At 45.3% G+C, this 27,307-nt stretch overlaps 2 protein-coding genes across 5 annotated transcripts in view; one reads left to right on the top strand and one right to left on the bottom strand.

Annotated features, from left to right (window-relative positions):
* The window catches only part of tasora (transcription activation suppressor a), a 21,357-nt gene extending 6,365 nt beyond the window's left edge, over positions 1-14,992 (top strand). Inside the window, exons 10-28 of the mRNA XM_076744086.1 lie at positions 255-358; positions 494-597; positions 1,312-1,384; positions 1,661-1,735; positions 1,971-2,155; positions 2,662-2,952; positions 3,121-3,313; positions 3,575-3,703; positions 3,932-4,086; positions 4,754-4,928; positions 5,501-5,971; positions 6,687-8,131; positions 8,422-8,544; positions 8,982-9,141; positions 9,353-9,461; positions 9,585-9,763; positions 9,891-10,040; positions 10,587-11,337; positions 11,580-14,992. Of these exons, the coding sequence (XP_076600201.1) occupies positions 255-358; positions 494-597; positions 1,312-1,384; positions 1,661-1,735; positions 1,971-2,155; positions 2,662-2,952; positions 3,121-3,313; positions 3,575-3,703; positions 3,932-4,086; positions 4,754-4,928; positions 5,501-5,971; positions 6,687-8,131; positions 8,422-8,544; positions 8,982-9,141; positions 9,353-9,461; positions 9,585-9,763; positions 9,891-10,040; positions 10,587-11,337; positions 11,580-12,117 (5,410 nt within the window). The 3' untranslated portion in view covers positions 12,118-14,992. The remainder of the gene's footprint in view (positions 1-254; positions 359-493; positions 598-1,311; positions 1,385-1,660; positions 1,736-1,970; positions 2,156-2,661; positions 2,953-3,120; positions 3,314-3,574; positions 3,704-3,931; positions 4,087-4,753; positions 4,929-5,500; positions 5,972-6,686; positions 8,132-8,421; positions 8,545-8,981; positions 9,142-9,352; positions 9,462-9,584; positions 9,764-9,890; positions 10,041-10,586; positions 11,338-11,579) is intronic.
* On the bottom strand, positions 14,971-27,307 carry ccdc66 (coiled-coil domain containing 66). Of its 4 annotated transcripts, none has more exons than XM_076744115.1 (21): positions 27,162-27,307; positions 26,206-26,264; positions 25,849-25,871; positions 25,422-25,670; positions 25,066-25,303; positions 24,756-24,918; positions 24,206-24,300; positions 23,497-23,552; positions 23,043-23,135; positions 22,661-22,795; positions 21,993-22,225; positions 21,475-21,559; positions 21,217-21,375; positions 21,021-21,099; positions 20,634-20,711; positions 20,167-20,434; positions 19,526-19,736; positions 19,353-19,405; positions 17,614-17,792; positions 17,337-17,470; positions 14,971-15,941 (listed from the first exon to the last, which is right to left on the bottom strand). In XM_076744115.1, the coding sequence occupies exons 1-21, from the start codon at positions 27,170-27,172 to the stop codon at positions 15,864-15,866; spliced, it is 2,679 nt and encodes an 892-aa protein (XP_076600230.1). In that variant the 5' UTR covers positions 27,173-27,307; the 3' UTR covers positions 14,971-15,863. The 4 variants fall into 4 exon arrangements, with proteins under 4 accessions (XP_076600230.1, XP_076600239.1, XP_076600212.1 ...); XM_076744124.1 differs by having other exon boundaries at positions 17,337-17,467; XM_076744097.1 differs by lacking the exon at positions 27,162-27,307 and having other exon boundaries at positions 26,206-27,147.

Here is a 27,307-nt window from a genome sequence, read left to right as displayed (position 1 = left end):
ATGTGTAGCTTTGACCCACACGAGAGCACAAACCTTTTATAATGGTGGCTGGTCTACTAACTACCAGAATTGTCGATGGATCAAGGATGAGCTGTAATCCCTCCTCTTGATTTCATTGTGGAAGAGAGCTAAACAAATTAAAACTAAATCCAACTAGTAGCTGGTTATTACTTTAAACATGAGCCTTAAACAAGCATATCCTCAAATTTTCAAATGATTTGTTCTGTGTGAATCACACCACGTGTCTCCTTCAGACCAGAGAAGTTGGAAATTGGCTCGTTGATGAGGCTTGACCAGTTGACCAAGCTGCTCCCCTCAGAACTGTTCTCATACAACCTCTACAACAACAGCCAAGAAGGTGAAGTCCAGTATAACGTCACAGTGATGGTCCATTACGCACTGCTTTGGGCTAAGTTAATTATTATATTGTCTAGATATTAATAACCTCAAACTAGAACTGAGACTGAATAGGATTTTGTGTGTTTGTGTGTAGTTTTGAAGAACGGCCATTGCTGCAGTCTTCTGGAGGTGACTGATAAAAGTCGGTCTACGACCAACGTGACCACACTGCTGCAGGAACTGGAGATAAAGAGAGTGGTGAGTTTGGCTTATTTTGACATCATAAATCAGTTTATTTTGTTGAGTGCACTGGATGCTGATACATTACAGGACAGCCACACTGTAGGGAAATCACAGGATTTCATCTACACGAACTGTAAATAGTTGAATAGAAGCTCAGGCCTTTATTTTCCTCAGTGGCAGAGACAGGCATAGCCCCTGCTTCCTGATTAATGCAAACTCCCTTCTCCATGTTTACCTGTTGTCTTGATTAATTTGCTATAATGTACATTTCGACATGACTCTGTTGGACTGGTGGAATTAATGCTGTAGATGTACATTAAACTGAATTTACCATGTAATCCTTTATGTTCAAGTAATTTCACCCCTCTCAGCTTTTATCTGGCCCTTGTGGAGGGAACCAGCATTTATTCATTTGTGCTGGCTGTCTTTTTGTGTCATATTTGCAGTCTGAAACACATGTGACAAGCAGAGAGCTTCTAAAACAAGACAAGATAGAAAAGTGCATTTTCTGGAAAATATATGTGTGATTGATGAAAGCTGAAGTGCATGCTTACTAAGCTGTAACACTGGAGACTACAGGAGGACAGTGAACTGCAGGAAGAGTATTATGACAGACTGGAAGAAAGTTCCAAACAGGAAGAATGAAGAAAGAAAGGAAATGGAAAGAGAAGACAGGTGGAGAAATTAAAGAATAACTGTTGACTGACATGTTGTCTGCTCTGCTTACAGGTTCTGGTGACTCCACTAACAGAAAGAGGCTTTCTCTTCCTGCTGTCCAGTGTTCAGATGGCCACACCCACTGGTATGTCATGTGACAGATGATGTGTACCTGTAAATTATGTAGAGGATAATGTTTGAGAAGCCATGTGGTCATTTAGAAATAAGGCAGTAAGGATAATTAATCTCTCATGCCTTTGTGGTGACAATAGCCATTTGTCAGTTACCAAAAAAGTAGAAAATATTGCTGAATCATAATTTCATATTTTGCTCCTGGACACTCCTCAAATTTGTGTTGTCATATAGAATAAATGTTACTTTAGGACTTCAGGTTAGGAAGCCATGTGTTTTGTATTTTCAGAGAGAGGAGAGAGCTGGAAAAGGTGTCTGCAGGCCTTGTTCGTCTTCCCAGAGTCCAGAGACGTGACCAGATCCAGTGAGTAACACAGGGACCACCTGGGGGGGGGGCTTTTACAGTATTTACCTAATGAGATATTATCTAGTAGGGAATTGTTAATGTTGTTAATATAAATGATGTTGATGAATACAGCTTTAACAAACATAAAGGAATCATCTGTTGAGGCTAAACACCTACAGGAGGAACAAACTGCAGCTTTGACCGGTTAATTATCACCATGATGTGAGTATTTATGTTGTTTTCTTCTTCACAGTGCTAAGGTGTGCCTCCTCTGATGATGCCTCAGTGTCTGGTGGAACTGTGATGCCACGACTGAGCCAGTTTATCCCAGCGTTGCACCATGCCCTGGTCAAGGCCCGCGCCAACCCCCCTCCTGAGCTGTCTGCGGGCGTGGAGCGCCAGGCACGGGAATACCTCATCGGCCTGGATGAAGGCAACGTATGAAATCGTTTTTCAAATCATAATCCCCAGAATTTCTCTTTGCTTTTTTTTTTTTTTTTTTTTTTTTTTAAATGGGACTGTCACATGATCTGAATTGAATTTTCTAAGTTGCTGTTGTGGAACTGTTGTGGCTGTTGCTGCTGTTCCCAAAGCTGTGTCATTTTCAGGGTGATTGTTTGCAGATTTTTGTTAAAACTTAAAATTAGTCTGCTCCTACAATGGCCTCCACTTGCCTGGGAAGTCTTTCCACCAGGCGTTGACCCTGGCTGCAGGGGTCTTTCTCTCATGAGACAGGGTTTTCCACACCAAACTGGGAAAATAGATGTCTTTAAGGAGCTGGGTTTATGCATAGAGAACTGTCATGTTGAAACAGAGCCTAAGTATGTGGACATGCATGTCCACACATGTTTGGCATGTATTTAGTCTATAAGTCCATATTTTATATTTGTACCTTGAAGCATTCCTTACAAGGTCATAGCACATATTTCTTCTTTACTCTCCAGGTTCGACAGTACCCCATGGGCAAGTACGACTCCACACTGGATGAGCAAGGAAAGCTGTTTCCTGCTCCCAAACACCACAGGGTGAACATGGAGGGATATCTGCGCTCCTACCTCTATAGCCCCACCCTCTACCTGCTGTCGGTGGCCCGGGCCATGCTGATGATAGAGGCGCACTGTGGCCCTGAGGAGCAACAGGAGGTGAAGTTCAAGAATAGCTATGCAGGGCAGAGAGAGGCGATGGGGAAGGACGCGACCAGCAACACAAGAGACAGACAGACCAACACTCAAAAGGTGACTTTGGCTGCCTCTGGAAAATAAAAGCAGACGGTCAAAGACGATCTCTTTACCAATATGGTGTCACAGTAGACTATTTAAAAAGACTAACTTCTCTTTTGATTGATTTATTTTTGTCATGTTGGCCTTTCAGTCTAAAGTGAACTCCCATGTTTTGTTGCTCAGATGCAGCAGCTGATAGACCTGGTTTTGACCTGCAAGAGAAATGCAGAGAATGAGGTGAGCAGGGAAGAAGGAGGAGCGGGAGGAGCGGTGAAGGCACCAGGGAGGAAGAGGCGACTCGAGCAGGAGACCGCGGAGAGGACACTTAAGTTCCTGAAGGCATCACAGGAACCAGGAACACACAGCGGGATTCCAGGTGAGGAGCAGCAGCTTCTTTTGCCCTGCCAGTGACACGCTTCATGTTGGGCTTCATGCTCTTGTTTCCACTGCAGTTTAAGAGCCACACTGCAGTCCAGCTGCTTTTCCTTTGTCTTTCCTGGTCAAGTGGCAGGTGATGTGAGGGAACCATGGCGGACTGATCTGTGGCTATGTACAATTAGCTTTTGGGACCTTAATTATTGTTATTTATCTTTCAATTAATGGCCAATGTGTCCTTCATTAACATCTTTTCTCCTAGTTGAGGGAAACCAAGTCCCCGCCTCTACTGGCTTTCTTGCATCTGTGATTGGCTCAGTGGGATTGAAGGATGTTGACCTGAGGGAAGACGAATCTGAACTAGCCACCAAACTTCTCAACCTTCTGTCAGGTGACTCTATACTGAGATTGACATACCACACATGGAACCTTTGACTTTTTATTCATGTTCTTTTAGTTTGTTTCTACTCATTTGTTCAGCCACCATCTGTTTTCACTATGACCCTTTCTTTGTTCTGTTTGTAGTTCATCATTCGCACCATCTTATGATGATGATGTTCACAACATTTTGAAAACTCTTGATGAAAAACATCTTTGAAAATGAATGTTTCTCTGCCAGGTCTCAACAAGGCTGCCATGGGAACGGCCAATCAGAGCCCTTGTGAAGGGCAAGAGGAAGGCCAGAGGGAATCCTGTCCATTTGATAGGTTGGCTGCCAAGTTGGGGCTGCCCACCAACTGTGACATTGACTTGAGGAAGCAGGAGGAGCTGGAGGTAATGATGAAGTTTTAAGTAAATTTGCTACCTGTGGTTCAGTACAGTCACCTTTGAGTCAGTGCTGTTTAATTTCCCTCAAGCTAAATTTCCCTGTGCTGAACATAAAGCACGCTCACATTATGATAGTGTACAACAGGAACCCACCTGGAAGATTTTTTTCAAGTCTGTCTTATGTGGTGCACATGTGTAGTGATGCCTTCATTGCACGACTGCACGATAAGAGACCAGGCACACGCTCCTTGTTCTGTGTAAAAACGACTTCTAAAGACCAGCTGACGCTAACGTGAGGCTTCAGCAGTCTGAGTCAGAGAATTGTCTGAAGATTGACGTGAAGAAAATCCAAACATACCCTTAAAGGTCTCTGTGCTAGTTTGTCTAACACTATCAAACTAATAACGTTATTAATATTATTTTAAGTATACTTATTAATGTCCTTTTTTTGTACCACAGAGGGAAAACTGTATTAATGTCTTGCAAAAGTATGTGTACTGATATATGTAGCTACAGTGAGATATGATACAAGACATTATGTGAAAACAAACTGCTGAAATAATTGCTGTACTTGTTAATTATGAAAATACGTTTTGTTTGTGTGTGTGTGTGTGTGTGTGTGTGTGTGTGTGTGTGTGTGTGTGTGTGTGTGTGTGTGTGTGTGTGTGTGTAGGAGCAGATGGCGGGCAGCGTCAGTAGTTCGGAGGGATTCAGTCCGAGTTCCCACAGCGGAGAGATGAATCACCACGGAGCGGCAGGTAGAGGAGAAGGACTGGGGAGGAGAGCAGGAGCATACGAAGAGGGGGAGGAAGAGGGGGAGATCCCGTGGGTCCTCATCCCCATTACAGGTCTGTCTCTCTGTCTGCCTGCCCAAAATAGTTTTCAGTAGTCTTCAAGTATTTTTATTGAATTGTCAAATATGTATCAGCAAGCAAATCATTCTCACAGATTCACTTCACGCCTATACAAACATTAACAGCAGCCTGCGTCCATCCTGTACGTTTATGTGTTTATGTATCAAGGAGAAAATTTTTTCTGCAATTAAATGTTGACACATTTTGTGATCAATCAATTTTGTAGCTTTTCTACGTCTAGATGCAGCAAAATGCCATCACAGCGCAGTATATCAGCACATATATTTCATACTGCTGCACAACATGCCCCCATTCTTCTCATCTCACTCCCACCGTGATGAAAACCACTTCCAGAGCACCTTAGTCCTCTGCCCAGCACTCAGGATGAAGCAACACCAGATCACAGTCAAACTTTATGATATGAAATGCACTCAGAGTTCCACGTCTTAAAATTATTTGGTAAAATGTTTTTACTGCTACTGAGTGGCGGAGCAGCTCGTGATCAGACTGCAGAGTGTGAGTGCAGAATGAAAGGGGTTGAAGTTGACTCTAAATTGTGTCTGCAGGTCTGTGTTCAGAACGGTACGCCCAGAGGGACAGAAACATCCCACAGGACCCTCGCTTCCAGCACCTCAGCATGGCAACGAGCATCACCACAACACCCAGACCTCCCAGGACGAGCACCACCCCGTCTCCTGAGCCCAGCCCTGTTCCCTCCCCCGCCCAATGCCCATCACCTGACCCCAGCCCTCCCCCCTCACCCTCGCAATGCCCGTCTCCAGAGTCCAGTCCTCCCCCCTCCCTGTCTCAGTGCCCGTCCCCTGCGCCCACCTCCCCCCCTTCTCCCTCCCAGTGCCCATCTCCACAGCCCAGCTCTCCCCCATCTCCTTCCCAATGCCCGTCCCCTCAGCTCAGTCATCCCCCCTCCCCTTCCCGGTGCCAGTCCCCGCGGCATAATGAGCTCATCCTGTTTAACAAGGATGCCAGTCGGGCTAACGAGGAGCAGTCAGCTTTTGTGGCCTCCAGGGAGTTTGCAGGTAACCTCAGCTGCACAAAGCTGCTTTCTGGGTGTACTTGTTGCATCTGTTCAAGTTTTAGACGGTGACACCACCCACAGTTTTGTCGTGGATATTGGCCGTTTCATAGAACTTAAAATGAAAATTGATCCAGGTGTATTTCCCACTGCATTATCTGCAAAAGCTCTGCTGAGAAAAATGAGACGCAGAGATGACGTTGATGCCAGATGTTGCATTTCTGTGCTTTTTCAGTGCTAAATTATCTTGGCATCACAGTGTACTGCAGATTAAAGTGATGAGTGCAAATCTTACAGCTACCATCTGGTTTAGTTTTACTAGTTATGTAAGTTAAGTGCTTTAGCTTCACAATGTAATGTTCAAATCCAGATATTACAAACTCCCCCTGGAGGCCAGAATTCACAGAGCTGTAGTTACATATGTAACACATGTTGTTTAGTTGTAACTTGAAAAAAGATTGAGTGTGTGAATGACAGTTTGCCACATCTGCATTCACTGTGCTTCACAGTTTTGCCATAAATTCTTCAGGAGTCTGTCGGTATTTTAATGGTAAATCCTTTACAATTAACTAGGATTATTATTCAAATTAGGCATTAACCACATTGTGCTCTTCACTGTAGATGATGCCTCAGCAGACTGGACTTGTGTTGTTACACAGTGTCTTTTCTTTAGTATGCATCTGTTGTGTTTCCAGTCTAACATAGTCTGCATCCTGCAGGTGTGTCCAGGGACACAGAGGAGAAACCTCAGGGGAAAGAAAAGAAGAATGAAGAGCCATCCGTCCAACCATCTGTCCCTCCAGCTTCGGAGAGGAGGACAAACCCCTCACCACCACTTACTGAGGACAGACAGAAGGGAAGTACTGAAGGGAAAAAAGGGGAGGTGAAGGGGTCGCAGGTGAAATGTTTGGAGGAAAAAGAAACACAGCCAGTGGAGAACATGCAAAGGAAAGCGGGAGAGGAGGCCCATGAGGGTAAGCAAAATAAGGAGGAGGAGGTGGTGGAAATACTACACGTGGCAGGTCGTGATGACGACCAAAAGGGAGAAGCGAAGGAAGTGGTAGGCGGCCCTTTGTTTTCTCCATCCGTCTCCTCACCTCCTTCTCGTCTTCTCAGACATATTGACAGCATCGTGGACAAACATCTTGGCGACTTCACCTCAGAGGTACAGCTCGTCCTGCAGGAGGAGAACATTCAGTACAGCTTCCCACAGTCCCCACACTCCACTTCAAACGCAGACGCCTCAGCGCTTCAGTACACACTCCCACACACCTCCATATCGCCGTTTTCACAGTATGTGTCTTTCTACAACCCCTGCCCCCCTGTCCAGGACTACGTTAGCTCACTACACGAAGGCATTAACAGTATGCTAACAGAGCTTGATGACAGCAGGCCGAGCCACAAGCCTGCCACCAGCCAGACTAATACTGATGCTGCCTTGGCGAGCAAAGTTAGTGCTTTTGTGTCCAGCATCCGAGCAGCTAATGCCAAAACAGGCAGAGATGATGATGATGATGGTCTCTGTGGCGAACTGACAGCTGCTGACGTCGGTGCGTCAGTCAATCCTGCGCTCTCCAGAGGAGGTGAAGTGTGGCAGCCACATACAGTCACCAAACAGTTACCTGATGCTGCAAACTGCAGGAATCCCCCACCTCCTCATGTCACTTTATCTGTTACTACCTCTGCGTCTCCCTCTGTCTACTTGCCTGCCAACACTGACGTCCTCCGTGCTCCTCCTGATATGTGCCCACAGCCTCACTGGAAACCACAGCAAGGTCACACTTCAGAGATCAATTTAACCGTCGCTCATAATGTCAGACGAACTCAAGACAACAGCATCACCAGGGCTGTACATTGTGCTGCTGGTGTGGAGGGTGGGAGTCTTCTCGCAGGTGCAGGCTGTGGGGTGAATCTGTCAGGGTTCAGCAATGTGAAGGGACCATTACACCCCTCCGAGCCGGTCTCCAGTCCGGCCACTGTGTCCGTCCCCGGTCCTGGTTCAGCCCCCTCACCCCCAACCACAGCTCTGAGCTCCCTGTTGAGCCAGCTGCAGCCAGAGGTGTTCAACAGCCTGATGGAGATCATCAAAGACGTCAAGAGAAACTCCCTGCAGTTCTACCTCCACAGCACTGAGCCAGAGGACCCGGTCCATGCTGAAATCAAGGTAACTTAACAGGCAGCAGAGTTCAGCGAATGAGTCATTTGTTACATAAATACAAACCTTTGTTGATGTGTTAGAAATCTTTCATCAATGAATGGGAAGGATCAACTTAAACTGATTCAAAGTAAACACAGACACCAGTAATCTGGTCCAAACAAGGGCTGAGGGGATCAGTCCAAACTGGAAAACAATGCTAGAGATCCATAAAGTATTTGAGTGTGACAGGCAGCCCTTGCTGATGAGAATTATTGTATGTTTGTGTATATACTGTGTGTGCATGTGTGCTCTTATAGGAACACCTGTTAAAGCAGGGGAATGTGGAGCAGAGTCCTGTGGCCTTTCTGAACCAGGAAAACTCTGACAGCAGACTGCTGGTCATCGTTAAGAATAAAGACATCGCTGGACACGTACACAAGGTACCTCTGAACAGTCACTTTAACAGCCATGTCTGTTTCCGTCTGTCCTCGCTGCTGGTGACAGCAAACAAGGTGGATGATCCAGATTGTATATGAAGTCATGCTTGATCTGAAGGCTGCTGCACGTTCCTTTGGTCTTCTATTATTAACTTGGTGGTCTGTGCAGGTTCACCGCTCTGTTCATCTCTCTCAAGCGTTTTTGTCTTTGTGCTGGCTTTCTCACTCGCTACACTAGCTGTCACACTGTTGTCATTGTGTCCAGCCATCAGTCAAAGGTAGCTGTCACTCCACAAACCATTAACCAAACCTTTGTGGTTAGTTTGGTTTGATTCACACCAGAAAGACTCGACCTTCTCACAGCAGGGTGATGAGACCCTGACAGATATAACTGGCACAAACAGGAAGTGTGTTCATGTATTTGTGTTTGTCCACATCAGATCCCAGGTCTGGTATCTCTGAAGCGACGCCCCTCTGTGATGTTTGTGGGAATCGATTCGCTGGACGACATCAGAAACAACAGTTACAACGAGCTTTTTATTTCTGGAGGCTGCATCATTTCAGACGAGTTAATCCTCAATCCAGACTTCATCACTCACGGTAGGCAGGGATTAGAACCAAACAAAATGTGTTGACAGTCTTATTTTCAGGAAATACACAAGTGATTTTTTTTTTTTGTTGTAGTGAAAAACAGTGTATTGTTGTGGCAGAAATATTTTGAAACGAGACGAATGAATTACATATAGCAGACTTGTTGTTGGTACTTATTTCAGTTTAACTGATGGTATGATTTTTGTGCCGTGTTGTGCAGATCAACTGGCTGCACTGCTGATGCTCGTGGAACAGCGAAGTTCTCCAGAGAATGTCTGGAGGTGGAAGATTCACTGCAAAACCCTCAAGAAATTAAAAGAACAAGCCAGGTACCGATTCCGTGTCCCCGCAGATCATTTGGGCTCTGACTTGCATCTGAAACACAGACTGTTTGAAAGTTCAGACTGGAAAGTGTCTCTTTTAACGTGTGCGTACACTCGTTTGACTGTCAGGTTCAGGAGAGATGCAGGCAACCTATTGGATGTGCTCTCAGCCTATCAGAAGCGGCACATCATCGAGTTCCTCCCGTATCATCACTGCGACATGATGACCCATCAGTCACCTGACCTGGACTGCGTCATGGAGCATCAGGCCCGATACACACAGTACAGACACACTGTCCTCCTGACTGGTACGTCAGGACAGCCGGCGCTCCAGCCGCGTTAATCAATACCAGTGATTACCTGATCAGCTGCTGAGAAGCTCAGTTTACCATCTGTATTCATTACTGATGTCACTTTTTTTTTTTTTTAACTCAGAGCACCATGTTGAGAAGTTCCATGCCTTCTCCAGTGGTGGCATCGTCGTCGCCCGTATTGAAGACATTCTGCACGACTTCTCCAGACTGGTCGGTTGCCATGACATCAAGGACAAACAGCTAATCATAGATGACGTGCTGGCTCCCAAAGGTCAGTGGTGGCAGTTTGGGTTATATCAACATTTTATAAATCCTGTTTAAAAACGAATTGATTGAATCATTTTTCGTGACCACTGAACATCATAAACCTCACGTTTTAAGAATACAGAATACAACCAAACCGAGTCGTCTGGAGAGCAACCATCTTGAACTACTGTAAGGGTTATCGGGCTGGTCGCTGACAGTTCTGTTCATGACTACAAGGATCAGTTACACAAAACTTATTCCCAATTTTTGAGAAAACAATAGTGGGTGTTTTGGTGTCCTTGGAGATTACTCCTATCACTCTCTGTCAGCATCCCCAGTTCTACGGTTTCTACCCCAGTTCTATAGTCTCTATCTTAGTTCTACAGTCTCCACCCCTGTTTTACTGTCTCCACCCCCATTCTACAATCTCTATCCCAGTTCTACGGTCTCTACTTCCATTCTAAGGTCTCCATCCCTGTTCTATGGTCTTTGTTTTCTACTCAGTGCCCTCTGCAGCTGAGTCACAGTGACTCGGCGTCAGGCTCTAAACGTTCTCCCTCTATCTTCCCAGAACGCATCCATTCCCTCCCATCTCATGACCAACCCCAACATGTCCTCCAGCAGTCCGGCTCTGGCCTCCTCTCTCTCTCCCATCTCTCTGACCAGCTTGTCCCAGACGCCTCCTGTAAGGAAGGTGTGCTGTACCATTCAGGCAAAGACTTTGAGGATCTTCGAGAGGCCATCTCACAGTTGCGGGCTGAACGTCAGGCACAGCTGCTGCAGCAGCAGCAGCAGCAACAACGGTTAGACTCTCAGCCAGAGTTGATCAGCCCCCTCAAAAGCTTCCTTCCCCATCCTGTTCATACAGGTAGCCATCACACCGCCGCTGTTTTAAGTGAAGGAGGTCCTGCTGAGTCAGTTGAACTCATTCCTGGCAAGAAAGCAGTGGCAGCCACTCTGGAGTTAATTCACTCATCACTACAGCCGGAGCTGGGCGAGGAGGAGAGGGGGGAGGTCGAAGCAAAGGGACGGAGGTGTGGAGGAAGTGGAGGAGGAGAGCCTGGAGATCAGAGGAATGGTACTCCAGAAAGAGTGACGGGGCCACTGCGAGGAAGCCTGGGTCTGAGTAATATGGACACGTCTACCCCTTTGCCCAATCAAAACACAGCTGCAGTGACAGGACCAAGTAACCAGGCCGACTCCACCAGTGACGGGAGAGAGAAAAAGGAGCAGCAGGGAGCACCTGCACTTCCTAAAGCAGCTAAACATGGTGCAGCTGCCTCCAGCACCACAGCCTGTCCTGTAGAAGGCGACAGATCGAGGTTAGTGAATCTTAACTGATTACAGCTCAGTTTGTAATCACATATAAGTTATGCTGGTTCACGTAGGCACTGTGGGACACACTCTAAGTATAGAACTTCTCAGTCAGTGAATGACCCTGAACTGGTTTTGGTCTGAATAGGACAGACCGCCAGCACAGACTAGTCCATATAATCAGTGGGAGAATGTTCATTTAATAAAGTTGGGTTGTGTGTAAGTAAGTCTTCTTGTTTTCTCTCTGTAGAAATGCACAGTTGGACCAGGATCAAGCACCACCTGGCAACAGCACTGTGGGAACTGCCAGTGGCACCGAAGTAACAGGAAGTAGCACCATGGTAACAGACCAGGAGGACAACCGAAATCCGCCTGTGCCCCATCTACAGCAGATCCAGCAGTCTCAACAACATCGGCAGCAACTGAACAACCAGCAGCAGCTCCAGCAGAGTCTGTCACACCTACAGCAGCCACCTCACAGCCAGCAGCAGCAGCGGGGTCCCGGCCTCCTGCAGCTCCCGCACCTGCCTCGACTCCCCAACCAGCCTCTCTCCCAGGGCCCTTTGCTGGGGCCGCTGACTGCCCTGGGAGGTGGCCTCCTGGGACCTCCGCCTGTCTGGCCAGGAGGCATGGGCCCCGCAGGTGCTGCTGCCCTGGTCTGGGGCTTCCAACAGGCCGGCAGGGACTTCACTGGTTCTAGACTGCTGGGGGCGTACCACAACCCTGCAGGTCAGGGCAGCAACAGGTACAGAGGGGGGAAAAGAGGGGGGGGCTTTAATGGGATGTAGAGAGCCAGTTTAACTACACCAGCTGATTAACCCATTGAACGTCCCTCGCTGACCTCTGCACACCTGCTGCAGGTCATGTAGCAGCTTTAAGAGTGGGAAGAAAACCGAAAGCTACCACGCTGTTTCCAGAGCGTGCAGAGTCTCATTCTAATCAAAGGAAGAAGCTGAAATGCCCAAATCCCAGATACTAACAGGTGCTAGATGGAAAGAGGAGCGACCGCACTCTGCATCAGCTCCCATAGTTCATTATCTATCGTCTCGGGTGCCGTCTAACCCTGATCCAGGACTGTCACATACCACGGTCCTTGATACTGTCTCCATGAAACTCATTGGTTACAATCTCTTTTTGGCATTTTTCCAGGCTGTGCGCCAATCAGATTATTGTAATAAATCTTTTTTGAATTGACTTCAGTAGAAGGGATCGATCTTCGTTTGAGTAAATGAACTTTTCTGTTACCCTGCTCCCACCTGACCTCCACGAGATGGTGGTCCAGGGTTCTGATACGTGGTGTGACAGTCCTGGATCAGGCCTTAGTGATGTTCCCGGTCTCAACCTCTTCATCAGGCAACCAGGCGCTGAAACCCAGTGTCGCTCGCCAGTGAAACTCTGAAAGCCCTGGAATAAAAGTACCGCCTTTCTGTGAGTGAGTAAAGAAAAACCCTGCTGTAGTTTTCAGAGATGCTAGAATACGCCTGCTGTTTACTCCCCACTGTCAGCGCCACCCGTCGACCTGCAGAGTGCAGCGTCAGAAAGGCCCTTTCTCCTCCTCTGGACGTGCATACGGGAGATTTTAAAAAGAGTTTCTCTGCCATGTTTTCAGATCTTTAATGTCCCTGAAAGAAATCAGACCTGATACTTCCAGAAGTTCACGTCTGGGGGTGTTTTTCAGCTCTGCCTCAGAGAGACCGTCTACAGCCACAATGAAACGTCTCAGGTTTCACGGTGCGAGAGCCTCGAGTAGAATTTATCTGTTTTATTTCTGTCCACTGCTCCGAGTCTGAACATCGATCCCAGTTCCCAGCTTTCTTTAACGCACCTCCACCCTGACTGTTCTGACACTTTTTGACTGACTGCGTTTTCCACGCTGATGGTTTTTCAAGCAAACTGGAGACTCCGAGATGCCCCCCGGCTCTTAAACTGAGACTAAAAAGAAAAAAAGCTTATTTGAACGAGATGGACAGACTGCCTTACACGTCTTCCAGTGGACTCTCGATGTCTTGTAAAAAAAAATACTGTTTTTTGTACTGAATGTTTGGTTTGTTACCCTGGAAGCTGTTTGTGTTAAGTTGCTGTTGTTTGTACAGTAGGAAGTGACTCCGTAACAGACTGCTTTTAACTTAAAAGTAATTTTTTATGTTTGTTTTTTTTTACATGAGAAATTTCTGTATTAAAACTTGCCTGCGTAAACCAGCGAGTCTCCCTGAAGGTTTGTCTGACGTCAGATTGAGCCGCTGCATGAGGCAGTGACGCTGGAGGTCCTCGTGATGCTGGAGGTCCTCGTGATGCTGGAGGTCCTCGTGATGCTGGAGGTCTTCGTGACGCTAGAGGTCCTCGTGACGTTTGAGGTCCTCGTGACGTTTGAGGTCCTCGTGACGTGGGACTCTAATGGTGCTGAATCTGAATTTATTGTAAACGTATGTATGTTGTTGTTTGGGGTTTCCACTGTTTTGGAGCTGTGAAGAACTCTACTCTCAGTCACCATCAAAGTGTAATTTTACTTTGTTTACGAGAATCTAAAATGCACAAAGTCTGAAAGATGATTCTTCTGGAACTTTTTAGTCAATTGATGTCTCAGTTCAGCTCCTGCCAGAGTCTGCCACGTCGCTCTCAGACGATGTTCAGACAAACACTTTGAAACGTACCGACACCTTAAACTGCTGCTCGTCCTGCTGCAGGCGTCTGAAGTGAACACGATTTCCTACATGAGGCCTTCAGATGCCACCGATAAGAAAAACACTGGCAGTGGAAAACAAGGTCAGTCAGATTGGGCTGAAACTAATGATTCATTTTTATCACTGATTAATCTTCTGATGACTTCCTCAATTACTGATCAATCCTTTGAACAATAAAATGTCAGAAAGTGGTGAGAAATGTTGACGTGTTTGTCCAACAGTCAAAAGCCAAAAGAACAAGATGCTATTTTACCTTCATGTAATAATTACTATATATATATATTACTTCTGTTTACAGTATATACTGTATATATTGAATTATTTTACTACTTGTACAGGCTGTTGAACCATCACAGTACATATATTTATAAGTGCACTGCCTGTCCATGTCTACACCTGCCCACCACAGGATTCTATATTACACTTGATTTTATTGTATTTTATTTCATATGTATTCCTATATTCAAACTTAGTACATGATTTTCTTTTACAACTACTTCAGTGCGATTGTTGTGCTCATGGCAGTGAAGAACTTTAAAAAAGACGGTTCACACAAACTATCAGCAAATATTTACGAGGAGTCAGGACCAGCAACTTTTTGAGATTTTTTCTTAAAAGTGAGACATAATTATGCAAATGTTGAGATAATTTTAAGTGTAATTCATAACGCTTCCTGTTTCATTTCCTCTTTGCTGTGTTGATTTGCTGCTGGTTGCTGTCAGAGGAAACTCAACGCTTCCTCCATCTGTTTCACATCAGAGGCCTTCCAGCAGCTGCCTGACATCAGACAGACCTGTCTACTTGTTTCCCTCCGTTCAGTCAGATGGATTCAAAGATCTGGACCCAGACGGTTCCACTAGTTCAGGGGGAAGAAGCAGAGTGAACTCACCTGATGGCAGATCTCACCTGGTGAATACAGAGTTATTATTATTAAATTCAGGCGTAAGAAATGTAAAGGGTCTCAGTACACTTTATTTTATTATTTTTGCAATAAATTAAAAAATACACTAATACATTAAAAGCAGAAGAATGACAGTACCAAAGAAACATGGAGCTCCTCGGCCAGCAGGAAGCTGAAGAAACAAAAACATTTTTCATTCATGATTTAAATAAGTCGACTGTGCTGCTCTGTGGGCAGGATGAGCCAAAGAAAAGGAGGGCGGTGCCTCCAACCTCCCAAAGAAGACCCCCCCCCAAAAAAAAAAAACAAAACAAAAAAACTCAATACCTGTTTGGTACAGTGTCATTTTTATGAAAAGTGCATTAAAGCAGACTTTTAAAATACAATCTTCTCATAAAATGATGCTCGTCCATATAGCAGAAGAAAACACGAGCAGTATTTAAGTTTCAGATTCGTGGTATAAAAGATGCTGATGTGAGGTAGAACTGATGGAGCAGATTTAAAGGAGGTGATTGAAGTGAAACAAAGTTAGAGACTCAGTCAAGTGCTCATGTTGAATCTACAGTCAGTTTTCAAAACCAAGAAATGCAGACATGTCGGAGTCAGACGTGTTCAGACTGACGGCAAAGAAAATGTTACTCTGACTTGAGGATGAATGTTTGCTGTTTGGCTGCTTATCATTGCTGATGGTTACAGTAAATATAACCTCCAACAACCCCTCAGAAGCCGCTGTGTCACGTTCGGAGGCTGTCACTTCTGTTGGTTTGTGGTGACTTTGCTGAGTGACCTGGTTTGGTGTTTGCATTCACACTGTGTTCCCAAAAATGTGCTGCTCCACGCTGTGACACACTGACCGCTGATCCTTTTCTTTTTAACGTTCTCCATCACGGCTGGCGGAAACACTGGAGTGCTGCTTCTTCACCCAGACTCACCACCACACTGAGGTCAGAGGTCACCGGAGCTCGTTGTCATGGCGCTTCAGCAGGGGATTCAGATCCGTCTCCAACTCCCTCTGCTTCTGTAACAAACCCTGAAAGCACACACAAACACTGGTTTGTTCGTGTACACGTGAGGATCCTCGCTGTGTGTGTTCACATGCACTGCAGCAACTTTTACTTTTGCAGATCAGTAAATCAACAAATCGCTTCAGCGTTTAGGTTCACATGAGTATCATGTTTGCGATCAGGTTTTAGGAGCATCACCTGTGTCAGTACATTTCAGACTGGACCACAGCCTCTGAATAGGGGTGTGTCAAATCATATCCTTTGCAATAATACCGGTAAAATATTAAAAGTGTTCTTGACAGTGAAGCTCAAACATCAAGCAAAACCCATGTTTGAGTGGAGGTGGACTTTAAGGTTTGAATTTAGGTTATTGGGGCTTTTAAAGGGCCACACACAGGACGTCATTCACACGCTGGTTTCAGAAAACCAGATAAACTCAGAAACAATAACCCGGATGATGTCACAGTGATGTCATCAGGGTTATCTCAGGTTTGGTTTGGCTGCGTTAAAAACTGGAGGTGTGGAGTTTTTAATTTTCCTTTCTGTATCAAAAATGTTTTTTTTCATGCTAATGGTTAAAAAACTGATAAAAGATCTGGGGCCCATCGCATGTTCTCTGAGTCCAAGGTGACGTCTGCACGTCTCCTTTTTGTCCGACCAACAGTTTGCAGATGAACTAATCACTCAATGAGATTTTCAAAAAAATAAAACACAGTATTGTTTGGGTTCAGTTTGCCGTGTGTGTGTGCCATGTATGCCTTACATTGTGGGGACTCACCCCTTATGGGGACAAAATGCAGGTCCCCTCAATGTTAATCACTATATTTTAAGAAGGAGTGTTGGGTTAAGGTGAGGTTTTGGTTATGGTTAAGGTAACGCTCCAGGAAAGGAAATTAATGTAAGTCTATGTAATGTCCCCATAAATTATGTATACATGTGTGTATGTGTGTGTGTCCGTCCATGTATTACTCATGTTGTGGGGACTCACCTTCCTTATGGGGACAAAGTGCAGGTCCCCACAATGTACATCATTGAATTTTAGGGTGAAGACTGGGGTTAAGATTTGGCTTGTAGTGTTCATGGTTAAGGGTAAGTCTCCAGGAAATGAATGGAAGTCTGTGTAATGTCCCTGGAAATTATGGAAACGTGTGTGTGTGTGTATGTATTACTCACGTTGTGGGGACAAAAATCTTTTTATACAGTCACATGCGGGGACAAAATACAGACCCCACAAGTTAAATCATTACATTTTAGGGTGAAGACTGAGGACAGGGTTACAGGTTAGGTAAGGTTAGGTGAGGTATAGGGTTAGGATAAGGCTCCAGGAAATGAATGTAAGTCTATGTAATGTCCCCACAAGTGATGAAAACCCCCATGCGTGTGTGTGCGTGCGTGTGTGTGTGCGTGTGTGTGTGTGTTACCTGCCGTAGCTGGGCCAGGCCTCTCAGGATCTCCTGCTGTCGGTGTGTGTGTGCGTTACGAAGCAGTTCAGGATGGAGGAGGGGGTCCCGGTGTGAGGGAGCAGGAGGAGGCGCTGAGCTCTGAGGAGGAGCTTCTCACCAGGAGAAAGTATAGTTTACTTATGGGATGAGGAGCACTTTACTCTTGAACAACAGTGAGATGAGAAAAGTTGAAGGTTTTCTGAGAGTTAGTTTCAGCTCAAAGACTGAAGTGTGTGTGTGTGTTTGTGTGTCTAACCTGTGTGTGTGATGTGAGGCGGGGGGGTGTCTGCAGGGTCCAGTGGATCCAGGTTGAAGACTTCATTGGTCCGGACGTAAGGAATGAACTCCAGGACCGGAGGAGGAGGGGTGGAGGAGGGGGGAGCCAGCTGACTGTGAACTCTGAGTCTGACAGCAGGGACGGGAGGAGAGCGCCCCCTGGAGGAGGCAACACCATGAGACATCAAACCAGAGCTCGCTCAACATGAAACCACATCACCATCCAGATCAACAGATCCATCCAGACTACTCAGTAGTCCTTTGAAAGTGTGCTAAATTGGAACAACTACTTTTGTACTTATTACACTTAAATAGTACTTAAGTTGTACAAAAGTCCAGCTGAAGTTGTATTAAGTTGGGGCTGCGGCGTCTGCCAATCAGGACGTCGGTGGTTCCATCCCTGCCCTCGGCAGTCCACATGCCAAAGTATCCTTGGGCAAGATACTGAACCCCAAAACCGCCCCTGATGCTGCGCCATCGGTGTGTGAATTCATATGTGCGTCGCTTTGGATAAAAGCGTCTGCCAAATGACTCATTGTAACTGTACGTATACCTGACGGTGCTAAAATGGGACTATATAAGGATACAGAATATACTGCAAATATACTAATTATACTAATATAGCAAATATAGTAATTATATATCGCTCTACTATTCTTCAATCTAAAGTACAACTGAAATAAATGTATAATGTATACAAATACATTTACATTGGGGTACCACTGTATTTATACAAACTTCTTGAACATTTTCAATACACTTTAAGTGTACTTGAAAACTCCTAAAAATGCATTATATCAGAGGATTTTAAGTGTACTGCCAATTTGCTTAAATATATTGCATTTATAATGTACATGACATGTACTGCTAATGGATTACAAGTACATCTACATAAATATATTTATATACTGCTTAGCATTTTCAGTATACTTCAAGTATAATCCTGAAATTAGGCTATCAGTGTATTTTTACATACTTCTGGTTTTCAGTACACTTTAAGTGTACTTAAAAAACTAAGGATGAACAGGATGTACTGTACATACATATATTATGCATTCAGTGCACATTAAAGTCTACCTGTCCTTGAAATATTTGGCACCTCCTGTTGTCTGATCCTTGGAAAATATTGTCATCGACCACATTCTGCATGTTTGATCTTAAGATGATAATAAACATCTGTTGTTGTGCAGTAAGTTTAGGTATGAGGTCGGCCTTGTATCTGCCTGCTTTATGTGTCTGTATCTGCTACACTGAAGAGCAAGTAGATATATACAGATTAAAGAGTAAAACTATACTTGAGAATATCATGGCATCATAAAATTAATATATTTTTAACATGTAGAAGTTTAAGTGCACTATTATGCTAATAGTGTTTAACACGCTTACTGAAAATATACTAGAAAAGTATTTGACAGCAGTTATCTTCAACTGCAGTCTATTTAAAGTAAGTCCACACGTATAGAAATGTACTGAGACATACTTTGCAATATTTAAATATACTATAAGTACACTATAGTATATAAGTAAGTACACTGAGTATATATTTTTTTCCACTTGGGAGGTAAAATTGAGAATAAAATAAATAAATGAAATAAAACATGTTTGTCAAGGTTTAATCAGTTTATAAGTGCAAACTTTGTCTTTTTGTGATTCCACTCCTGAACTTTAAATTTCAGCCTCTTTTCTTTACGGGAGGAAGCTTTTTACTGAGCTGCTCACTGTTCAGTGCTGGAGGCTGCAGAGATGTTTTGTCCTCTGGAAACACTCTCCACCTGCAACAGTGACAACAGTCATCAACACACATCCAACCACAGAAACGATCACCAGCCAGCAAAGAAAGCCACTCAGTGCTGGTCAGGAATGACGGAGTCAGCGATAAGGAAGCCTCCTACCTTCCTGGTGGGGCTGGTTCTGGTCTGTGTGGGGTTGGAGCAGAGACGAGGCTCCTGGTGCTGAGGAGGAGGAGGAGGGTTGGTCCTGGACAGACAGGTCCTCTCCTGCAGAGCGAGCAGCTCAGCCTGCCTCTTCATTCGACTCTCCTGTCTGTTCCTCTGCAGAGAGGCCGGGTAACGCTCCGAGGCTGGAACGAACTGACGACTGGGCCTGGAGGAGCAGGGACCAGGACTGGAGTTGGCTGAGGTTTCTGTATGCTTTTGGGTAGTTTGATTTTTAAGCTGTAATAAGCTCAGGCTAATATTTCAACACTTATGAAACAATATCCAGGAGGGCCCTGTCCTGTCCTGTCCTCTCCTGTCCCTGTCCTGTCCTGTCCCTGTCCTGTCCTGTCCTGTCCCTGTCATGTCCTGTCCTGTCCTGTCCTGTCCTGTCCTGTCCCTGTCCTGTCCCTGTCCCTGTCCTGTCCCTGTCCTGTCCTGTCCTGTCCCTGTCCTGTCCTGTCCTGTCCCTGTCCTGTCCTGTCCTGTCCTGTCCCTGTCCCTGTCCTGTCCTGTCCTGTCCTGTCTGTCGTATTCAGGTGGAGCAACAAATGTCTGAATATAAAACCAGTCTAAATGTGAGACGTGTGTGTTTCTACCTCTGCGTGTTCCACTCCGGCCTCCTCTTGTCTCTCCTGCTCCTCTCTGTCCTGGCGAACGCCTCATATGGGTCTCCTCCTCCTCCTCCTCCTCCTCCACCTCCTCTCCCCCCCGGCACACAGATGTTCTCCTTGCCTGTTCTCACCACTCTGCTCCTGCTGTTTGGAGGAGCAGCAGACAGAGAGGAAGGAGGAGGAGGCTGGTACTGTGCAGAGACGTGAGGAGTCTGAACTCTGACGGCGGTGAGCGGGAGAGAGGGAGCTGCTTCTACACACACACACACACACACAAAGAAGATAAGCTGTGATTTTCAGCACTTTGACAGCTTCCACGTTAAACCATCAAATATTAAACTGCATCTCTCTGAGACACTCTTTATTCTTAGTTCAGTTTCAAAATGTGTTTACGACTTGTTGTCCTCACACACTGAAGAGGAGCAGCTCTGCCATTCAACAACATGAGTTACCTGTCTGTACGGCAGTGTCTTTGTATAAGGAGGCTGAACTGCTGGTCTCCTCCAAACACTCGGCCTGCCTGGTCAGTGCTGAACACACACACAGACACACACGCAGGTTACAGGTTTCATAAACCAATCAATGTACATCATGACCTGTGTTACTCAACAAAGTAAAGTTCAAAAGTCCAAAATACTATTTTTGTGTAGCAGAGATTTGTTCTTTTTAATAATATTTCTTATAATTTATATTTCCTACCAACTGTATATGAAGGAGCTAAAGTTAGTTTGAAGTGCACCAAACAGGTGAGGTATGACAGCACCCCAGGCAGGTCTTTGTGGGCAGATTGTCGTGGTACAGTTGTAATATTGCAGTAGTACTGCAGAGTGTCTGCTCACCACTGGGCTCCAGCGTCTCCTGGTGTCTTTTGTCACCGTGATCTTTGTTAAGCTGCTTGGCCTGATGGCTCTGCTGCTCCTGGAGGACAGAAGTTGACAGAGAATAGTTCAGTGAATGTGTGGAGAAAATTATTCTGGTGAATTATCAGTGTGTGTGTGTGTGTGTGTGTGTGTGTGTGTGTGTGCGTGTCCTGACCTCCTGCCTCTCCTTCAGTGTGTCCTGCTCATATCGTCTCTCCAGCATCTCCCTCTCCAGTGCCACCCTTCTCTCCTCCTCTGCCTCCTCCTCCCTCCTCCTCGCCTCTTCTCGCTCCCTCTGCTGCCGCCGCTCCTCCACCTGGGCCTCGATGGCTCTCTGGGAGAGGAGGAAAGACAGTGAAACATTTAGGAAGCTAAGTGATACAAGTCTCTTTCTCCTTCCCCGCTCTGTTCTTCCCCTCTCTCCTCCCTCTACCTGCTGCTCCAGCTGCTTGAGCCTCCTCCTCTCTCTCTCCTCTATCTGGGCAGGGTCCAGCAGGGCGGTCATGGTCCTCAGATAGCTGGAGGAGACACAAACAGCTCTTAAGATTTACTCAAACATACGGAGCTAGTCTGGCTCCAGAACTCTGATCCACTACCCACATCTTTGATTTTGTTCAGCAACTCAAACACAGTCAGGTGCTCATTGATGGCCCTGATTGGTAGAACAGCTGAGCCAATCAGAGCTGTGTTGGCAGGAATACGAATGGGGACGTTGTCTTCTTTTGCCAGAGCCAGAAAAATAGCAGAGGTGGGACAAATTAACTGTTTTGCAAGCCACAAGTCAGGTTTCAAGTCAAGACCAACAAGTCCAAGTCCTAAACACTGTGTTTCAGTTCGATTCTGGCCGGCGACCTGTGTTGCTTTAGGATTGTTATGTTTGCTTTCACAGACACATTTCCGGAAACTTTTTTTTCCCCCTCAGCTGTTAATACATTCGTTGATCCAACGTACTTGGGTCTGCTTGGGTATCCGCTGGTTGTATCCACGCTGGCTCCCCCGATGCTCTCTGCTCCACAGCTGCTCATGGCCTCCCAGACCAGGGACAGGCTGGACGAGGGGTCCCATTCCCCTCGCTCAGAGCCGTTAGACAGGGCTGGAGGTGGAGCGGATGGAGCTGCATTTTGGACAGGAGGTCTTCTCTGCAGAGAGTCAAAGTGTGTCGCCCAGAGCTCGTGGTCCTCTGTCTGCAGAGGAACATGAGAAAACAAAGTCCAGAACAGGCTGTGGCTTTGGTTTCTACTGTGTCTCTACTGTACCTGGTTTCGGTTTCTACTGTGTCTCTACTGTACCTGGTTTCGGTTTCTACTGTGTCTCTGCCGTACCTGGCTTCAGTTTCTATTGTGTCTCTACTGTACCTGGTTTCGGTTTCTACTGTGTCTCTACTGTACCTGGTTTCGGTTTCTACTGTGTCTCTACTGTACCTGGTTTCGGTTTCTACTGTGTCTCTGCCGTACCTGGCTTCGGTTTCTATTGTGTCTCTACTGTACCTGGTTTCGGTTTCTACTGTGTCTCTACTGTACCTGGTTTCGGTTTCTACTGTGTCTCTGCCGTACCTGGCTTCGGTTTCTATTGTGTCTCTACTGTACCTGGTTTTGGTTTCTACTGTGTCTCTGCTGTACCTGGCTCTGCAGCAGTTTCTCCCGCCTCCTGCGCTCAGCCGTCTCCTCTCTCTGTTGGTCCAGCTCCTCCAGCCAGCGTCTCTTCTGCTCCTCTCTCCTCTCGATGCTCAGCACCTCCTCCATTGGAGTGACCTCCTACAAAGTCAAAAGAGGTTGGGATTTTTCATCGAGACAGTCAGATCTCATTCAAGTCATTCAGCACCGTTTATGCTGGAGAAAGGTTCTTTATCGTGTTTCAGACAGGTTCGGTATCACTGTATGCATGTGCTCTGGTGCTGTCATGTGGTGCCACTTAGGCTTAATCAATTTTGTTCACCTGGATGAAGAATCAAACAAAACAAGGAAAATCTGCAAAGACTTTTAGCTCAAAGTTCAGATTTACCCCGAGTCTGAGGCTGGATCTGATGGCTGCAGGCTGTTCTCTGTGGCAGACAGAGCTCTGAAGTGATAACACACTCTCTGTGTCCTCCTCAGCCTGAGAGAGAGAGACACACACACACACATACACACACACACACACACACACAGACACAGACACAGACACACACACACACACACACACACACACACACACACACACACACACACAACAGGTTGCAGGTAAAAAATAGTGCCTGTTGTGCCTTTATGGCTGTTGGTGAGAATTTTCTGTCTCTGACATTTTGTGCAAAAATTGCCTGAACAGTCAGATGGTGCCAAAGGTATCAGTGCCACATTTCAGTATGAGGAACAGTTTGCTGTTCTTGGCTGTAAACAAAGCTGCAGTCATCTTGTTCCCACAGCGACCGAAACAACCAACAAAGTGAAAAAAATGAAAGGTGAGATATATGCTGTACCTGGAGTCTGCCAGGGGCCGAACGCTGCTGCTGCTGCTTCAGTGCTACTTGCTCATCTGACACACACACACACACACACACACACACACACGCACCAAACACAGGGAAAACCAGTTTCTCAAATTACTAATAATAATTAAAAATGTGACTAACAGTGACTAAATAAGTAATATGAGAGATTAAAAAGCATTGTCAGGTGTTTCATATTCCAAAACTAAATCTGTTTAATCAGGGCCGTGTGGGTGAGGTTTGATCAAACCTGATTGACAGCAACCAAACAACCCACCGACTGACATCAGATTCTGACTCAAATGTGCCCACTGCAAACCTAAAGCACCAAAAGTGGTTTCACTGTGACAGGAAATAGAGTGTTGATGTAGGATCCCATCACTCAAAGTAAGAAGATGAATGAGAGGGCTGCATGTTTCCTCGTCTGGCCACGGTCTCAATGTGGCCATCGCCAGCTCTAACTTTGTCTGTCCGTCATTTGGAGCTGGGCAAGTAGTGCACAGCAAGTTTATCGGAGCTGAAATCAACTGCTGCTGGAACCACTGAGACTCAACTGAACAGTAAATGTGCAGTGAATACAAAACCAAGAGCTAAGAGAGACTAAAATGCTGCGTACAGCGGGTGATTATTCTCTGCAGGGTTATCACTATAATGAATAGAAATGCATATTACTGGAGCTATAAAACACTTGTGTGATCACCTAGGTCTCTCCTCCACTGAGCCTTCTTGGCGTCCATGGCCGCTCTGCTCTCTGACTCTCGCTCGTCCAGCCAGCTGAACAGACATCCAGACGACCTGAACAACAGCAGCAACAAATACAGACTTCTAAAAACATGTCAGGACACAATAATGGATATGACCTGCAGTAACACTGCTGACAGACATGTCCTGAACAGTAGAACCAAATGGGCTGATTGTGAGACTACAGAACCAGAATGCAGCAGGCAAAAAGGGGAATCTCTGACCTTTAAACTGAAACACAAAATTTTAATTATACGGTGAAGGCATATAAAATATGTCTGATCCTCGAGTCAAACTTTGCATCTACCCGCATTAATGGCAAAGTAGGAAGACAAGCTTGACTTCACTGATGGGAAGTTGAAGCATTAACCTAACAGAGTCCCGTACGTTTATGGTTATCAGCTAAATGAATATGCAAATATCTTCTTTTGTGACTGCATCTAAAAAGAAATCCATTTGTCTGGTGCACAAACATCTTGTACAAATGCCTGTTCAGGTGGGCTCCTCACCTGCTGTCTTTATCCTGTGAACCTCCAGCTGTACCAGTCCCTCCTCCTCCTCCTCCTCCTCCTTTCTTTATTTCTTCCCCTCCTCCTCCTCCTCTGTCCTCCTCCTTCCTCTTCCCTCCTCCGTCATTCACTGAAGAGTCAGATTTGGAATTTATTTGATTTCCTAACAGACAAAAGGACACAAAGTTATATATCATGTTGACAACAAGGGAAAGCCTATGGTCCATGTCATAATCAGTTCTCTCTGTGCTGTAGTCTATGGTGCTAACTGTCCCTCACTCAATGTTAATACTACCATCACTACAACTACCCTGGGTCCTGTGGTCCTCTGGTGGGTCTTGGCCATTGCTGGTGGTCTGCACTGTGTTGAGGATCCGCTGTAGCTGCTCATTGGTCAGACAGACCACGCTCTCCTTCAGTCCTGCATCCCCACTGGCCAGCGTGTCCTTTAGTCCTACCTTTCCACCAGCTCGCGTCCCACTGTTCTGTGGATGTCCTGTTTTCCCATTGCCAGCAGCAGTGCTGTGTTTGTGTCTGTCTGACTTCACCTTGGAGACAGACACACACAAACACACACACAAACACACACACGCACGCACAGCAGATGAGTTTTATCTTAGATAAATTTATCTTAAAAGCATAGATAGGGTGCAGCATGACACTTACTTTAGCCACAACTTTAACACCTCCCCCTTTGTGATGCTCATGTGTCTTGGATGATGTCAGAGTGGTGCTCCTCCCCCCACTGGTGGCAGTGTTGGAGGTGAAGGAGGTGGCTGCTCCTCCTGCTTTGCTCTTGGTTTCTCTGTGCCTCCCCGCCTGCTGCAGGGTTGGACGCTCCTCTCCCTGCACCTCCTCCACACAGGACGGCTGCCTGGAGCTCAGGATATTAGCTGCTCTGGGCCTGCAGGACAGCTGCAGGTATGAAGTGAAATTAAATCAGATCAGACAAAACATGAAGATGGTTTTATTTTTCCTATCAGCACTGTTGTCTACTAGAGGCATAAACGTGCTGTATACTGCAAAATGCACAGACACCCAGGTGCTTTTACGTGTGGAAAGGCAAAGGCCAGGCTGTGAGGATGATTCCTACCTTTGCTAGATTCTTCTCAATGCCTGTAGTGAAAGAAAGACGTGACAGTGAGCAGCCATGAATATAAAACCACTACGTACTGTGTATCAAGGTAACGTGTTTGAAACAATCGCAAAACTAGAGATATCTAATTTTAAGATTAAGTTTCACTGCATTTAACTGAAATACAGTTGAACTAAAGTCAAAATTTCTTTTGTCAAAATTGTCACTAATTCATTATCTGTCATCTGATTAATCAACTTATCATTTCAGCAAAGATCATTTTTTTGAACTGAAAGTAAGAACGTCATAAGAAAAGCAAACGAGTGAGTGAATTTTCCTGGAAAACTAAAGATTAGAAAAGCTGAAGGGTCTCACCATGACTCAGTAAAATCAACTTGGGTTTTCCATTTTCAAGTTCAAAGAGCAGGCCGTCTCTGTTCACAGAAAGGGGAAACATCAGAGAAAACAGCAGAAACACAACAACAGAAATCAGATTGTATTTTGTGTTGTGAGTAACAAACTCTTTTAATATTTTCAATTGTCCAATAAGCAAAACACTATAAGGGAGTTTTCTCATCCATATTGACATTTATACTTTCCTTCAAAAGCAAAAAAAAAAAAAAAAAAAAAAAAAAAAAAGGACATAACATAGGAAATAATACACACCATCACATGGTGCAGCACAACGAAAGGCACACAATGAGTCAACACAAGTAATATTTAACAATATAATTATATTATAGATTTACATTCATCAGTCTGCTTTCTGGCTCGGCCTGTTCTTAATATGAACTAGCATTAGTTGGTGAAAATGCTGTTTTAATGAAGTTAACAGGAACACCAGATCACACATGTAACTCATGAGTGATTATGTCTTATATCACTGAAGTGTCTGTGCTTGTATTTTATTTTTAACTTCAACACCCCGACGAAACGATTTCTTGTACCTGAAAGGACATGCAATTAAAAGAGTTTTCATGATTTATTTCTTGTTTGCAGAAATTCTAGTTTATTATTATTTATTGGTCGTTATTTCTTGACATTTCCCCTGATATCCTATCGAAAAATTGCAACGCGCAGCAATAACACAGTGGGTTGAAGGTTGTCAGCGCCGGTCATAGCGACGACTGCTTCATAGCGACAACCCGTCCATAATATTATTCGCACTGTCTGCGTATAATCTGTAATGTTGTGTATTTTACTAAAATCTTTTGTTCTTTGTCCCCAGTTTGGTCACAGGCTAGAAAATAACGCCCTTGCATTTCACTGTGAGACACTCGGTCATAATGTTAGCCTAGCTAGCCACTGATATTTGAAAAAAACAGACTCACCCGAGATTCATGCCGACACAAAATATTAACTTAAATGGCGGCACGTTTACCGACAACCTTACAGAAACAGACACGGACAGTTAGAAAGCAGTTTTATAATTTAATAAAAGCGCGTCTGTCCAGCTCAAGACTCCCCGCACTGCCAG

This window comes from Chaetodon auriga, chromosome 2 (genome assembly GCF_051107435.1).
Source record: "Chaetodon auriga isolate fChaAug3 chromosome 2, fChaAug3.hap1, whole genome shotgun sequence".
Taxonomy (NCBI): Eukaryota; Metazoa; Chordata; class Actinopteri; order Chaetodontiformes; family Chaetodontidae; genus Chaetodon; species Chaetodon auriga.
This window is presented reverse-complemented; position numbering and strand designations above follow the sequence as displayed.

Bases quoted from the DNA above. Each gene is read 5' to 3' on its own strand.
- ccdc66 (XM_076744097.1), bottom strand. From the start codon at position 26,419: ATGTCAATATGGATGAGAAAACTCCCTTATAGTGTTTTGCTTATTGGA. The intron at 25,872-26,205 runs GTGAGACCCTTC...CTTTCACTACAG, and splicing joins GTTGATTTTACTGAGTCATG to GCATTGAGAAGAATCTAGCA. The intron at 22,796-23,042 runs GTAAATCTGAAC...TTGACTTTGTAG, and splicing joins GATCCAGCCTCAGACTCGGG to GAGGTCACTCCAATGGAGGA.